Raw genomic sequence first — 16684 nt, 5'->3', positions numbered from 1 at the left:
TTATGGGGAAGCTTCGCTTTCCATTTGGGGATTTTCGTTCAATTTCGTTTTCTATTTTACGGCAACGAAGGGTAATAATATTATGACACTGTTACACAAGCAAAACTTTTTGTTGAGCGTGGTTGATAATGCGGTATCTTTCGGTATCCCGGCCGGTAAAAGTTACAAGTTAGCCAGAGCGATTATAGCATTATAGTTTCTTGGACTGATTACAAAGCAAACAGGGTAATGATAGCTGAAATTTTGAACCGAACCAGCAACTGCAATTTGATATGAATGATTAAAACAGAATTGTAGAAATGAATTATTGTAGCAACAATTTTTAGAGATTCTTAATACTTTGAGAAACAAACACTATTAAGTGCCACGTAGATTCACTATTGATGCTAAGCTAACAAACTAATGCTTAGCTCAATCAACAGTTGATTCTTTAAAACGATTTCATTTAAACACAATACAAAACAAATGTAACATTTGCTGTAATGTTCTTTGCGTGAAGCAAACTAAACGAACAAAACAAACCATCGTAATTTTATTCCACACACTGTACGAGTGTGTATTCCGCATTGCATACATCGTGGCGCTTACATCCATCTGCATCAATCAAACTGCACTTACCTTTCAGCGGTGTCTTGGCAGGTAGCGTTCCATTGGCCGTGCCGTTCCGCTTCAGCAGCATATTGCGCTTCAACGGTGGCGATGCCTTCAGCTGCTCCGGTACGAGCGGAATCGAGACGTTTGTTATGTTGGGAGATATACGTTTCTCTGTGAATAGAGCAAACCAAAGAAAAACGTTAAAACAGTCGCGTTTAACTCATACTACCGTTTAAATAGTTCTCTGGATTAAAGAACATGCAAAATCTTATATCAAAATATTTTTTTTTAATACATTTGGTTTGTGCAGTTAGTTCAAATATTTATTTAGTTTTATCTTTAATAGAGTTTTCAGAGCCAAATATGAAACCGTAGCAGAAATGTTTGACATCCCTGCGTTAAAACGATTCTCCATTCATCACAAGAAATAGTCTACATTCAGGCGCTTTTTCAAGTTTAAACGATACCTCCCCACAGTTTGCGTTGCTTGACGTGCCGAGCTTGCGTTTTGCACCGGATATTCCGGATTTGCTCGAAAGAGCATTGTTCAGAACGGCTACGTAAGAATCTGTCTTGTAATGTGCATTCTACTTCATAAATCAGTGCTGCATTCCGGTAACGGATGAGCTGGAACCGAATTCTATTACGTGAGGTATAAACTAAAATATATTTTGTGTCTCACGTTTCCGGTAGGAAAATTTATTAAATGCTATTTCCTGCAGCACTACCCTATTGGAAATGTATTTTCTTCAAAAACATTTAGTAAGATCACTTTTAAATTTATTTTCGTTTTTAAGAGTTATACAATTCTGGTGAAACCATAGTGCAATCTTTTGATTTACCGAATTGTCGGTCCAAAGCAGATAGCAAAATCAACTATCGTAACCGGAGGCTACAGTGTGCTGACCAAACCATCCGTAACATCGTCGAAACCTGCATCGAATCTAGGCTAAGATCAAATCTCGTTTTCATCTCCATCGAGCGCCAAATCACCATGAAGACCCAATTACGCTTTTCCTACGACGACCGTCCGGACCGGAACGACTGTCGGTGATAGGCAGAAACACACTATCCAGCAGATACGATGACTTCCTCGTCTACACCGGCGGCATGGTTTACATTCCCGTAAAAGGAAAGTACAGTTCTCGATATTGCAGCATGTTCCAGTGTCATATACTTCCAATAACATCTTCAAGTGACTCTAACCAAATCGGATGAACCGCAATGAAAAATGCAGCAAAATTCTTAATCAGATCGTATGCGGCAGCTGCCAGCATTATCTTCAATAAGTTCTTCGCACTCCGAGTGATATTCGTTCTCACTTTTTCGCTATTTCCCACGATAATGCTATCAAACCAGTTCGTCGAACAAACGTGATTAGAACCGATCAATTTAACTACGGACGCTGGTATCTATTCACGATACAGACAAAAAAAATTCGTTTCGCTTTTCTATATGTCTTTTTTTTGTCTGCATCCCAAAATGGAAAACTAAAACTAGAAACTCAACACCCGACACTGAACCAATTTCGCTCTGCTCCAGAAACCAACATGGAGAGGGAAAATCAAATCATGAATAAATTACACACCCCTTCAATTCACCTGTCTTCTAGCTTACTGGAGTAGCATACTATCATTGACCAATGCTGTTGACTTGTATGTCCAGCGCCTGGTTGGTTCAATCCAGCGGAAGCCGCTACATGCCAGGTGGTCAGCAACTCAGCGATCTGCCTGCACAGTTTTATACAAACATGCACCGCAAAATAGCAACAAACAAGATAGAATTCCTTTCCCCCTGCCTTCTCTACGCCTAGAATTGTGAGGCCGACGGGTACAGGGGAGGGCAAAACTGTTTCATTCACAGTTCCAGTGCGCTGCACACACTGACGCTGGATGTGACGATTGGCCCCGATGGGACCTGTTTTTGCCATTAGCTCATCTCGGCTTCCATTGAGGTATCGCGTATCAGTATAGAGCACAGCGCGAAGCTTAGACAAGTCGGCGAAACATCAACGAAACTAAACAAGACACAAGCACGCGGCGTGTAAATAGCAATCTACCTGTGGAAGTGTTTCAACGGCAATTATAACACGTTTTCCTTCCTTCAATCACATTTTCTGTATTTTTAGCGTCCACTAACAAGATTATTATCGTTTAACTAAGATGGATAAACAGTTGCTAGAAGTAAAAAGACAACAATTGTGTTGAAAACCAATTTATAAACTGGGTTTCCTTTTTATTGAGAAACAAATTCAACTCAACCAATCAGAAATTTTAAAACATTGTCATCCCTCAAGAGACTTGTGCACTTAACCAACCATACACTCTGGCACGATTACCATCAGCAAACAAAATAAATTCCCTGCGCCCAAATCGCACTATGAAAAGTGCAACATCGGACCAGCACCATTTGCAAATGCATTTCTCATTGCATTATCCAACGGTCTTTATTCTTCTCCCCCCCTTTTCCCGCTGAAGAAACGGATATGGACACCACCCAAACAATATGCGAGCGGAAAACCCATCATGTCCATCGCATGGAGAAGAAATGGTTACGCAAGCTGTAGCGATTTTCTCTAGCGATTTGCAACGCAATCCGTTGCATTCTTGCATTGTGCATTCTACGGTTTTATGCCGTATTTCCATCACTATTCAATGCTAGCTATTTCATCATTCCATTTTCTTTGGATGGAAAGGAAAAGATGTTTTACGTGTAGAAGCGGTATCGTCTTTATTTCACCTTCACCTCTTATAGTTCCATACAGACATACACAACATACCGTAGAGTAGATGGCTGGTGTTTTCTTCCCTTACTTCCTCGCATCATGACTGGCGCTGTTTGTCGGACTCATAAAATAGTGCACATTCTCTGTGTAGTATAAAAGAAATCTATCCGCCTGAGGGACATCATTTTTTCCTATTTGGGCAAAGATACAATGCGTTATGACATGCTGTAAGCATCTCGTACCTTACGAGCTATGGTACCATTTTATTCCAACAACTACCGTATTACGGAAGCGCCAAAGCCTTCCTTCGGGCGATGCAACGCGGATTGAAATCCACCACCCAGCGCAACTAGATGGGGGCGCCGTAGAGCGTGAAATATACCAAGCTAACGACCAACTGACCGACCCACTACTGCTAACGGAATTGGCCATACACTTCCAGAACAAGACGACGGTGGACGGCAAAAGGGCCAACATTATTCTCCTTTTGTCGTGCATTGAATGGGGAGAAGAAGAAAAAATAAACCGGAAAGCATAAAGTAATTCGCCCTGAGTTTAACCTCCTTCACCCGTGATGTCTACCGGATTGTTACCGGCGTTCCAGAACGGGTTCCTTCTGTATCGGTTCGTACAGCGGGTGGTATTATTATTGCAACTTTCCACACCCAGTCATGTTCCCTCCCGTGGAAACAACAAACTGGTTGGCCTTCGGTTGGCTGTAGGTCGAGCAATGAGCTCTCTGCATACACCATACAGCTTGGCCATTCGTCTCCCTGGAAACTTCGCAGCGAGTGAATGCAAATTTGCTTTTTAACCGGTCCCTCTGTCGGTCCCATTCGGCCCTCTTTTCCCAACAGCCCGATTGAATGGATGAGCGTAATTTATGAAAAAAAAACCCAACTCGCACTACCAGATGATATTGCGACAGGAAATGGGGTTTTCTTTGGGGACGGATGGGAAGTGGCAAAAGTTGATGCGAGATGCTTCGATGGCTCTTCGGGTCCTATCTAGCAAATTCCATCGCTAACCATCTTTTGCTAATGGAAACTGACAATAATCTAGGTGACCAACTCGGCTCGGTCACATACCATCCGCCCGGTGTTGACCGTCACGTGAAGCTAAACATGAAGAATCTTGCATGTACTTACGCAAAGCGGCGGCCGCACGAGCCGCGCTGCTACGCGCTGGCGGTGCACCATTCGTCTTTGACGGCGGTCCCAGGTCGCTGGATGAAGAGTTAATTGTGCGCACATCTCGCTTTTTGGCTGGTCCTAGGGACAGGTGAAAGACAAAGAGCAAAACAAAAAGATTAGTGTTATGAAAAGGTTTGTAACTGCTTTTCTGCTTTTTATTCCCGCATCCTTTAGTTTTACCAAATTGGTTCCACCTAACAGCAGGACAATTAAATTAAAGCTGGATATTCACCTAGGCTTACAACTACCTGCATATACATATTATCTTCCCATTACACAACCGCCTGATAGGAGAAAGAGCAAACAGTCCTCTGCCAAACAACACCAAAAGATCAACATTAACATAATCGTGCTACAAGGCAATTTCTAGCGGTCAGTACACTCGTCGTAGAGAATAATACCCTCTATTGTACTGTCAGCTTATTTTTTGCGAATTTATTACTGTCTCCCTAAGTTAGCTCGAATATTCTCAGGCCTGGGGAAAACTTATTCTTCCACACACATCCGAAACATTTAAAGTAGACACTATCTTACATCAAGTAATGCGATTCTATGACTTAGCTTCCCTTACCTTCGTAGATGACAGCACAATTATTTCTGACCCTAACCTAATTCAGAAGCAGCCATTACCACCAGGAATACCTCTTACTGTACCATTTTCCTCAATCTTAGAGAATAATCTTTTCGAGTTTAAGTAACTCTCACTTTGCCGTTCTACTTTGCTCTGACTCGCTTACGCAAAGTGTAAGCGCAGGTTTGTTGACGAGGATCCATTTTGAGGTTATGTCAAGAATTCAAGATCACGCGATGGCGGTCGCATGTCTGCCCCCGTAACGTGTGCATGAACGTTATTTGCTCTACAATTTACACCCAAACACCATTCGTTAGTGTGCTTGGGTTGGATAATATTTCCAACATTTCTTGTAATTTTCCTTAGCGAAGTTACAGAGAACCAGAGAGAGTGTGAAGGTCTGAAGTACTGGACTTAAGTTACTTTTTCTTAGATTGATCGTTCAGCCACACAATCAATGGGACTTGTGAGGTGCTATAAGCTGTTAAACACCAACTCCATGCTGCCCATAACGATTAGACCATCCAAAATAATCCAAACAACTTGGCGCTATACGCTCGTAGTACCACACCGACGCATACTCCGACCTGTTCCACTAGTCGTAGGCAATAGCCAAAGTGCCTACTCTGGTACACAGGGCGTAATAAATAACGAGCTTATTGCTTTGAGCATGTGGCGATGCTATCGGTTCTACTTCCAGGCGCAGTGGTCAAGCTAAAAGTGGAAACGACGGTTATGGTACCAACCGAACCGAATCGAACAGTACCGCGCAGATTTGACCCGACAGTTTCCGACACCCTCACTCGTTATTAGAAAATTCCGTCATTTGTGTGGGATGACAGTTAACCAGCGTACCGCCCTATAAGGAGCCCATGTTGTTTAGGTGCAGTTTCTCGATTGTTCCACGTACAATCAACAACAGCAAACAAACAACACTGATGCGAGTGTAACGCACCAAGGGACAGAATAGAGTTTTAATGAACTAATGCAATTCAATTTTATTCCACTTTCCTCACGATCTAAGAAGGGGTCAGTAGTTACCACCCTCGGAGTTGAAAGTAGCGGTGCCCCGTTATTCCCACCGTGTTCATTGTTGCCGGAAATCGTCACCTTGGCACCAAACAGAGCTCTAGCTAGTGGACTTAAAGATTATTGTAATTGTTTTGTTTCTGTTCTTATTGTTATATAAAGAAGGCAAATAGCGCACAATCTCCAAGTGTGTAACAGATTTCCAAATGTTCTCTAAACGTTAAAGGTCGAATAAATCATCAAGCATGAGATTTAGCTCATTTAACACTTTCATGAATGGAACGGACGTTTACAACTAAAGCGTAAATCAACGATTTTAATTTTAGGTTCCGCGATGTGTATTCATTAACCTTGATTTCCAGCAGAGAGCTTAATACAGCTACTCCTGACGAAATGGTTAATCAAATGATAATGCTGTGGACTACTTTTGCCAAAAAGTAGGCACATGCTATGTGGTCTGCACCACAAATCTTTCGTCCTCTAAAAATTGGAATTCGCTCAAGGTAAAACCCTCCAAAATGAGTGATTTATCCACAATACATGCACATATTTACCAGTCTCCATTATTCCGATTTTCCCAAAGGATGTAATTAAATGGTCTAGTTACATTGAAACGTTCTTCCCCTTCCTTAGTTTTACGCTCAAAATTCAAAGCTGCACACTCTTGGACATGGACACGGTTCAGTGACGACCAGAGAGGCCGGTCTATCGAAAGCAGTTTTTCGTACTATCATCTCCTAGAAAGCTCCAATTCGCACATCTTGCGTACTACTGTTCCCACCAGCTGTTTGCGTTTGGTCTCGATAACTCGCGTATCTTACCTACACCGCGGCACCCCCAACAGTGTGCAGCGATCGAAACCGGTAATTAAAGACGCTTTGGAGAGGTGTTCGAGTCCCGGTCGTCACAAGACAAGCTCAAACACCGACATCACATAATTATAGCCTGCGGCTCGGGTATCTTCCAGAGCTGGCTGGTGCTGCAAGAGGTGCTGGGTTTCACTTTAATTGCTAATCAATACGACCGAACTCCAAATGCTCCAAAACGAGGGTGTTTCTCCTTCTAGCCCGGCTTTATGTGTATCACTGTATCACTGTTGCTTGTAGCATTGGCGCAGTCTACGCAGAGCTGGGATATGGAAATGTACTTTTCGGCGGGACGTTTACGATAGCGGGTGGCAATGACATGAATTCCGCGATATGGTAAGCTGGCGTTCGAAATGCTACCGAAATGTGTAGAAGGACAAGTTCCAATTTACTACTATCACATGGCGCGGTTTTGATTTAGTGCCCTGAAAACATGTGGTCTTGTAGCTGGTGGATTTGTTTGAAGAGGATTTGGAATGTTGCTATGGGAGGGTTAAGAATTCAAGTAGATTCCACTTCAAAGTTAAAACCATTTCACCATTACAAACTAATCTCATTCATGTTTGGACGGATTTACTACTTTTATTTGAATTTTCTAAAAAGTTTTCACTTATGCATACTGCATTATTTGTTATAAAAGCCTTTAGTTAATTTAGGTCATATTTTATTACTTAAAGTTACTTCACCAAATACAACGAGAAAACGTTAATTTGATTTTTTTTAATTATGGAGGATCAACTGTTTTCATGTTTTATAGTCTTTTTGCGTTTCTGCCAAATTAGAGTTTAATGTTAAAAATACCTATTATTACAAAAAATAACATGTTTGTATAACCGCTTTATAAATGATTTATTTTGCACTTCCGCGGATAAATTTTGAAAATTAAGTTCACATACCCAAAAAACACAAAACTCAACAATTCATAATTCATAAGCAAATAATATAGTTATAATGTTATTAAATAATTAATTAATTAATTACACTTGAAAAAATATTGAACCCATTTTTCTCCACACCTTCATAAAACTTTCGTTCACACGCGCTACTTCCACAAAAGCTGTTTAGCGAGAGAGAAGAAAATAAAATATTATTCCTGTCACCTGATCTTCATTAGATTGCACCTTCTCAACTCGATTATGAACTTCGAAGTGTAACCCTTTTTGGGTAGCTTTAGTGAAGTGGATTTAAACAGTCCTTTCCTACCTATCTTAATTAAACTAACAAGAAGCATTCTCAAACCGTACAACCTCCAACAGTTGAGGTGCCAACGAAGAAAAGTAGTCCAAAGTCAACGAAAAGAGCTTGTTGGCTTCAGGTTAAGAGCCAAAACCGATGCTACCGTATCGTGGAAGCTTTTTATTTTCAGCCTCGCATCATTCACCCACCGATGCTGTGCAGTGTTGTGGTGGTACACAAATTGGCTGGAAATGAATTTGCATAATTGACGTTTATTAAAGCGGTATGCTCTCCCTTTTTTCGCGAAGTCAAGAAAAAAATCTCCAAATGTGCGCCTTTGATTTTACCTTTTCAGTTTCAGTTGGCCTTACAATTCGGGTCCGTGTGTACGCATTTTTTTCTTACTTCCATCAACACTTGTATCGTGTTGGCGTTTCTGTTTTCTTTTGCTCCACTACAAACCATACACTCGATCCTCCGCATGAATGATATGTTTAGTTTTGCATTTTTGCAGCTCTGATTTAGGTGCGCAATCCCACACATCATCGTTTGCGGTGCAGCATACAAAGTAACACGTTTCTCTGTGGCGTGAAAATCATTATAATTTTTATGCATCTGGAGCATATGACGAGCGTAGACCACACGCCAGACATGCCATTCACCGAATGGAGCACGTGTAGTCGATGCTCAGTTCGGTGCAGTGAGAAACTGGAGAAACTCGCACAAAAAAGGAGATAACGTCTGTTTTTTTACCTTCTCAAAACCAAAACCTACTCCAATATTAACGCCGAAGGCCAGTCGATCACTGATCGGTGGTAGGAATTTTGCACTTGTACGCTATGCCACAGGCATCGCTCGCTGTTCATTCACCGTTTACGCATGTGCAGTACCGTTTAGGTTGAAACGGGTTGTCGCTGAAAAAAAAATAATGTTAAAAGGCAAAAAATTGCAGACACAGATCTCATTCCCTTCCGAGATTCGTACGGCAGGAAGGTGGACGTGTGACGAACGACGTGTTACACCGACGAAAGTATGTATACGAAACTCCATCCATCAGCACTGACTTTTGCGGGTTAAACATACCCTTCGGACATGGACATCATTTGCAAAGTGTAAGATTAAAAACGGGCAAAAAAATGCAACCCAACCGAACCAGTTGTAGAAAGTGATTTTTCAATAGCAAAAATGAGACCTGTATCGTTCTTTTTTTATCGCTTAATTGTTTTTTTCTTAACCGCAGATCAAGGAACTAAGAGGAATCTCGGTGTCGAACGTGCGAAGAAAAATGTGTGGATTGTTAACGTTAATAGTTCGTAAGAGTTGTAAATACTTTGGTCATTAAGTTAAGCTTCTTTTGATTGACACTGTTGTGCGAAATACTTCCGCAGTAGAAATGAAGCTAATTCGATTTTTTACTTTCGCTTCCTGACAAAATAAGATGAAAAAATTATTTCTTGTTTTTTTTTCAAATTCCACAAGCAGTTTTACCTGTTATACGTCATACCTACATCCTTTTTTTTGTACGTAGTATTCTAAACATTTAGCAGCAAACATAAATCATTCAGGATACTTCCGAAGTGAAACCATTGTTACGCGTTGGTGACCATTAGCAAGACTATTTGCCTAACAGACTAACAAATCCTTATACCATAAAATCACCGTCCGCATTGAAACAAATGAAACGGAATTCCTTACATTGTAACTCAAAATAAATCCGCCAGCGAATAATAACAAATTTTTCCCTTCAATAAACCATGAACTCGGTAAAAAGAAACAAATGGCAAGTGGAACTGAATGGCCTGGATGAACATGATTGCAACGCAAAACAAAAGGGTTAAATTTATCAGCTGCTTTCCGGCCAATTGTTTTGTATGCAAATTTTCCACCACACCATCGTTTTCTCCCCTTTCACGAGCTTCGAACATCGTCCAGAAGAAAACTTCGTCCGCCAAGCACAAAGTTCGTATTACTACCACACTGTGTGTTTGATGTAATAAAACTGTTTTCAACCAAACTCGCCCGTTTTTATGATGTTGCATTCGACCTCAGTAATGTTTCCTTACTCTTGCTGCAGCTTCCAGCCCGCTTCTTAACTTACCTCCACGACCACGTTTTCCGAAACTGCCGAACCGTTCCCGCTCGATGACCTGCGTGTGAACGTAGCGCTCCGAAGCGGATCTGCTCAGCTTCTCCTTCGAACCGTGGGCACCCATCGCGGGATTATTGTTTCCTGCACTACAACCGACGTTTCGCACAGCCCCAGCACCGTCGATCCGATAGCCAACTCATTGAACAGTCTGGCGCATAAATAAAACACAACCACGGACAACACCGCCGCTTATCGGGGTCTCTTTAGTACCGCCACTCACGATGTTTCAGACACTGCTACATAGACACTTTTGCTAACGAAGACGTCATACTGAAATGGTTTAAAACCGGCGTAACACCATTCTGCATGCGGCAGGTTAATTAGCCATCGTTTGCCCTGACATCGGAGTTGACACACTGTCACCTAACTTAACTCTTTCCGTTTCACATCCACCGTTTGGCCTAACTCAAGCAAACTTTAGTTGTAACACCGATAGGAACCAATGCGCATAGGCTTTTCGTCGACCCTTTCCGTCGGCAACACTCTACCAAATTCCAAGAACTCTTTCAAAACATCATCCCAGCTGGACCCACGATACGGTGAGAATGTTTCTGCCACTTTTACCAGCTAGTTAATTGCCAAACACTGAACAAACTCGTCCGAGCTGGCAATAAAACGGCGCGGCTACTTTTTCACCAGAAACCGAAATCCAACAATCCGTTCAAAGTGTCAACAGCAAAACAAGGGGTTGATGTTTTTTGTGTTAATTATCTCGTAACCTGACTAGACCACTCACAGCTTGGCATATTAATTGAATTCAACGCACAAAATGGGAAATGTGATCGGTACTACCACTGTATCAAATTGATTGCACAGAGGTAGATCTTCTTGATCATCAAGTTGGTTGGTAGTGTGATGTATACTGTGAAGAGAAAAATATGGTTTATGACATCGAATGCTCGATTGACACATAAATGGTTCCAGAAGACATATTGTTCCAATATTTGCATAAATTGTACGAAGCTTCAAAGAATGTGAGGATTTATACGATGTTCGATATATAATTATTATTAATAAAAGATATTTTTTTGACCCACAATGTTTGAAAGACATTTAAGAATAATAGATATAGTACGAAAAATATTTTGATTTAGCATTGTTACGAATAAATACGCCCAGAAAAGTTAAGATGAACTCATACCATATTTAGTCGTTTTATGAGTAATCCGTACTACATAATAATGAGCAGTATAATTAGGACACACCTTCTGTCTTAAATTATCTAAAAACACCTCTCTACGACTCGGCACCGGTATCGGTACAATCGATTTCGGCTTGGGCGATATTATCACATACAGTCGATCAAGCGGTATCGGACACAACTAGAGCACAACGACAATGATCGGATTGGATGCGCCCCACTAAGCGCATTAAAAATCTTCGTCAGTTTTACGGAAGAGCAAAAAAACCTCCTACTCATGCCGGCTTATTTTCTGATACGATCTCATACCAACTACTGGCACCATCCAATACCCACAGCGTCATCGTCGTTGTCATGATTTTGATGGTTGGTAATAGGAGCAACATCAGCAGCATTGCTTCATCAAACAAAGCGTTATGTCTGCAACGTTACGGTCAAATCTCAGTCTGCCTTTCGAGGTTACTTAATAACATTACTTCCCGTCCTACATCTGAAGGTGACAATGGCATAAGGAAGGACATCACTTAAAGTCCTATATTTCGCAATTTTCGAAAAAAAACTAGCTTTCTGTTCCGTAGGGAACAGCATCATTCGGGATACGGATTGATTCATTCCTTCTCTAAGGGACATGAAGGATAGCAGTTGCTGTTCGAATCCCTCAAACGAACGGATAAACGCCAGTGGTTTCGATGCTCGCTTTGCAACGGAAAAGCTATAATAGAGTTTTGCACTCCAGACATTCTTCTCTTTCCGTTTTAAACCCAAAACACATCTGCGGGGAGTTTTGGGACGCGAGTCTACGCCACACTCTCGCATGTGTGGATGTGTGAAAAATTGTCCCGCATTTAGAACATGCTGCTGACGGTATATGCCGACCTAGTCTATGTTCTTCTTCCAACGATTGGGATGTGTGCTATTTTCAGCCCAGTGTGCCAATGCAACATTATCCCGCACCATCATACGAACCAGTTGGTTGGCTGTAGGTTAGAGAAACAAGCAGAAAACAGACTGCAAACGAAACCTCTCACTTTCCCAGCGAGAGTACTGCAATCGAGGTTGTAAAAGCGCACAAGATAGATTTTTATTTTTTATTTCCCAGATTCGGAAAAACCCAATTCACATCACACAATGGTACCATTCAAGTTGCAAATGAAGTTATGACAAGTTTCTTGCGACCACTTTATATCACATTTCGTTTACAATAGTGAAAGCTTCGTGGAATATACAGGAATTATTTAAATAAGAAATCGTTACTATTTAATAACAAAAAAGGCAATTTTTCTAACAAATTATTGCGAAATTCGTTACCAGAAATAGACATTCGTATATCTACTACGAACTAATCAATATCACCTGCAAATGTATAGCAAACTATGTGGCTTTAATATTGAACATTCATTAATTATTTAAGCACTCCCCCGAGACATCTGTGTTGAACAGAAATTCAAAGTGCTCACCGCAACGCAACACGCGTACATCAGCGATAATCACCATAAATAACTATGAAACAACATTAATATTCATTATCACTCGGTGAAAAATTATCATATACAACCCATACTTCATCTCTCTGGTCGTCCGAGTGGACAGAGGAGAAGGTTTCATGATTGCTACATTTCCCATTTTACATTGTACTCAGCAGGAGTGATCGATGTCAAAATGAGATGATTTTATTATGCAAAAATACATAAACAACTTCGGCATTTAGTGGTTGTAGGTCTAACAGGTGCAATGTTTTCAACCTTCTTACAGATCTACCATCGTGAGGAAATATATGATGCTTTTGTTTCCCGCTAATAATGATGTAAGTACAGTACGTCTTGAAATAAATGTCATTTTCTACTTCGCCCAAGGCAAACCCAACTGACTGCAATTTACGTCACTGCAGATTGCAGTTGCTGACACTGCTTACGTACGCAAAAATATCTCGTGACTAACACTGTTCGTGATACACGGTGTGTGATGGTTCCTAGTGACTCGTTTCTTCCGTTTTGCTAAATATCTTCCTTCTGGTTCGTCACGATCTAGCCTGGAGCACGTTCTATTTATGTCACACTCACAGTTTCGGGCGACAAAGAGAGAAGATGAGCTCATTTGATGAGCAGAGAGGAAAGAAATTAATTAAATCCTTCCACATTAAGGCACAGCACGTAAACACCCCGAAAAAGTTCACTCCTCAACACATTCGCAGTAAGTATAGCATGGGGTTCCCCCAACCGGAACTGAGGGTTGATGAGAATCGAACCCATCAAATATTGTTTTGCGGGCTATCATAATGGGCGTTTAATGGTGGACAGCGTTTTTTTTCTCTTTCCGTTTTGTCCGACACGGTTTAGAAGGGGGACTATTTCCTCTGTCCCATATGAGTCTCTAATCCGTCCATCTATTCGCCCAAATTATAGCCATAGGGGATAAGAGATATACCTTAAGAAGGATGTCCATAGCAGCATCTTCAAGTGACTCATCGCACATTTCAGCCGAACGATGGCGCCAACCTCTAATGCTGGAAGATTAATCGTTAACGGCAACTCGAACGAAAGAGAGCAATTCTACTTAGGCAAAAGCGTTAAGAAATAGCGTTCGCTCCTCGTATACCTACGAAACAGTTTGTGTTTCGTGTTAGGTTTTGTTCGTTTTGCTATAAGCAAAATAAAAGAGCTCCGCAAATTTTACTGGATACTCAGATTTAAGACAACGATTTATTAGACGAGCTCTTAAACATTTTTGGATGTGTGTGCACCATAAATTCGACATCATGTTTACAACCATTATTCAGAGAGTAACTAGAGGTGACGAAGATTGCCAGTATTCGTGATTGATTTTGAAAACAGAGGGTTCAGCAGTTCAAAAATGCTTTAAACGCTAAGCTCGTTTTATTCAAAATACTCCAAACTATTAAAGTTATAACTGTGTTAAAAAAAGCAAAGAATGTGGAAAAGATTCTATAAAACTGTTATTACAGTTTGCCAAAAAAAGATTTTTCTCAATAAAAAAAGAACACAGTACAACAACTTGCCACAGGCCTCCTGGCAATTTCAAGTACAGTTTCAACAACTCACTGCAAACTGGACACGCATCAGACTATCGGACACCTATTCCCATTGCCACCAAACAACACCACACATAGAGACGCAAAACTTCAGACATGAGTAAAACCTTGCGGACAAACCACGTGAAAGCACCACGGCATGTACTTTAACAACCGATTGTCGATTTGCTGTAAAAACCTGCAGTTTGTACTAAAGGTACACGATCTGAAAGGACTCGAAATAACTGACCACTGTTCACTTGTAGCCTGCAGCGGACACAACTGCAAGTTTTTTTTTATTCAAGTGAAGGGCTTTATCATTTTTGCACCATAGCGAATACCAGCGAGCCGAGAGAAAGGTCTTCCGCAGGAGTACAAGAAATTGGTACTCGTACGAATCAAAACCTGGAACCAACGAACCGGTAAGTTTGTCCAAAGATACTATCGTTTGCCGAAAGTCACCAGCATGCTACCTGCTAAAGATCAGTTGCAGGTTGAACAGTTTAAAATGTAGTGGAAAAACGTATGCTCTCTCCCTGTGTCTCTTTTTCTCTCCTTCTTTCTCTCGTTGCAATGTTGAACATTTCTTTGCAAACTATGCCCAAGGCAAGTGGACGTCAAATCACTGCCTCAGATCATTCGGAATTACAAAAAAACACGTGATATAGAAGTTGCATAAAAGAGACTAAAGATTAATTGGATTTTCACAGGCTTCTGGAACGCACTTGATAATATACGGCATATTTAACGAAATTTACTCACTATTCTTCACTAACTCAAGAGTATTTCTTGTCGTTTTTTGCACGTTTTAATTACAGAACAGCGCTATACAGATCTTGATCCCTAAGCCTGGATCTAGATTACACCCAACTGCCATTAAGTCAGAACAAGTGCTCTTGTAGCGAAGCCTTCATTCATATTGCCCCAAAAAACACTTCAACAAAGCTAATGGAAAACAACGTGCAAGGTTTAAATGGAAACAAAACGATCAGCTTATGTTTTTTTTTTTTATCATTCTCAATTCCGGCGGTCGATCAGTCACTGAACGTCAGCAGCTATGTTTTCCAGTCAAAGTGAACTTATCCCTTGCGAAAGGTACTAATCAAGATAAATTGATTGGTCAAACACTATCTCTTGAACGAAATTCGGCTGTTAATGGAAAGCCCAAACAGGTTGTTTGTTCCACTTAAATTATTCGAATACACATAGCTATAGAGCGTTGAAAGAGTATCTTAAAATGTGGTCGTATTAACTCGTTAAGTATACGCAACCGCGGTTACACGTGTCATTCCTTAGGCCTCCAGTGTTGCTGCATATCGGTATTGAAATTTGTAGAATGCTCTTGACTTTTATTCAACGTGACAAGATTCAAATAAACAAAGATTTATAATTCCATCGTATCTCGACACTCGCAAAGATAAAACATATCCACAATAAATCAAGCTAAAGTTCGAGTAGAAAAAAAGACAAATACAGGCCCGCAATGTAATCGTTTCGTGGGATTGTACGAACGAAGATTAAATGGTGATGCTTTTCAAACAACATTCCACTCAACACTGTTCTACGAGAAGAGACTTGGTCTCGCGTCTTGGTCTAAAGCCGTTAAGATGACAATGAGTTAGACAGGCATTTTACTGCGAACCGGAGTTCGAGACAACGATGGAAGAAAGTCGTAAGTCAACGCAGGCACATCATTTATGACACTTGAGGGATTCCCCAGAATTTAGTCTAATTTATTGTGCCTTTCGCCCTTTTGCGACAGATGGGAGTTTAGCAATATCTAGCTTTCACCGGGCTACAGTTGCTGTTCCCTTGGTGTGACCCATATATTACGACACAAGGGGCCCCAACGAAACAACGCATGTGAGAGTTGTTGAAACAGCTGCTTGGTAACGCTTGACCAAACGCACCTAGATCGATAGTTCTGTGACAACCCGACGGCCTTTCTAAGCCCCTCCGGGAGTAGTCCGCCTTTTCCAAACTCCTCCCGCTCGAACTACGTTGCGCAATGACTTAACGAACACGCGAACACGCAAACCTCACGGCATCACGTCTTCAATGTGCGCCTTCCGGTTCGAATAGCGATTACCTCGGGGTGGATCGGTTTCTTTCGTTTCTCCATCGAACTACTGCTGCAATATCGGACGACGGTGATGGAAAAGCCAAACCCAGAGGGACAGACTGATGGAAACGCACACTGTACTTTCGAGGA

At 41.2% G+C, this 16684-nt stretch overlaps 1 protein-coding gene across 6 annotated transcripts in view; it reads right to left on the bottom strand.

The window, feature by feature from the left end:
• The window catches only part of LOC125765536 (uncharacterized), a 118316-nt gene that overhangs the window by 38225 nt on the left and 63407 nt on the right, over positions 1-16684 (bottom strand). For all 6 annotated transcript variants that reach the window (XM_049430785.1, XM_049430787.1, XM_049430781.1 and 3 more), the window contains 2 exons: positions 4468-4590; positions 619-765 (listed from right to left, as the gene is read on the bottom strand). In XM_049430785.1, the coding sequence (XP_049286742.1) occupies positions 619-765; positions 4468-4590 (270 nt within the window). The remainder of the gene's footprint in view (positions 1-618; positions 766-4467; positions 4591-16684) is intronic.

The sequence above is a fragment of the Anopheles funestus genome, chromosome 2RL (assembly GCF_943734845.2).
Source record: "Anopheles funestus chromosome 2RL, idAnoFuneDA-416_04, whole genome shotgun sequence".
Classification (NCBI taxonomy): domain Eukaryota; kingdom Metazoa; phylum Arthropoda; class Insecta; order Diptera; family Culicidae; genus Anopheles; species Anopheles funestus.
This window is presented reverse-complemented; position numbering and strand designations above follow the sequence as displayed.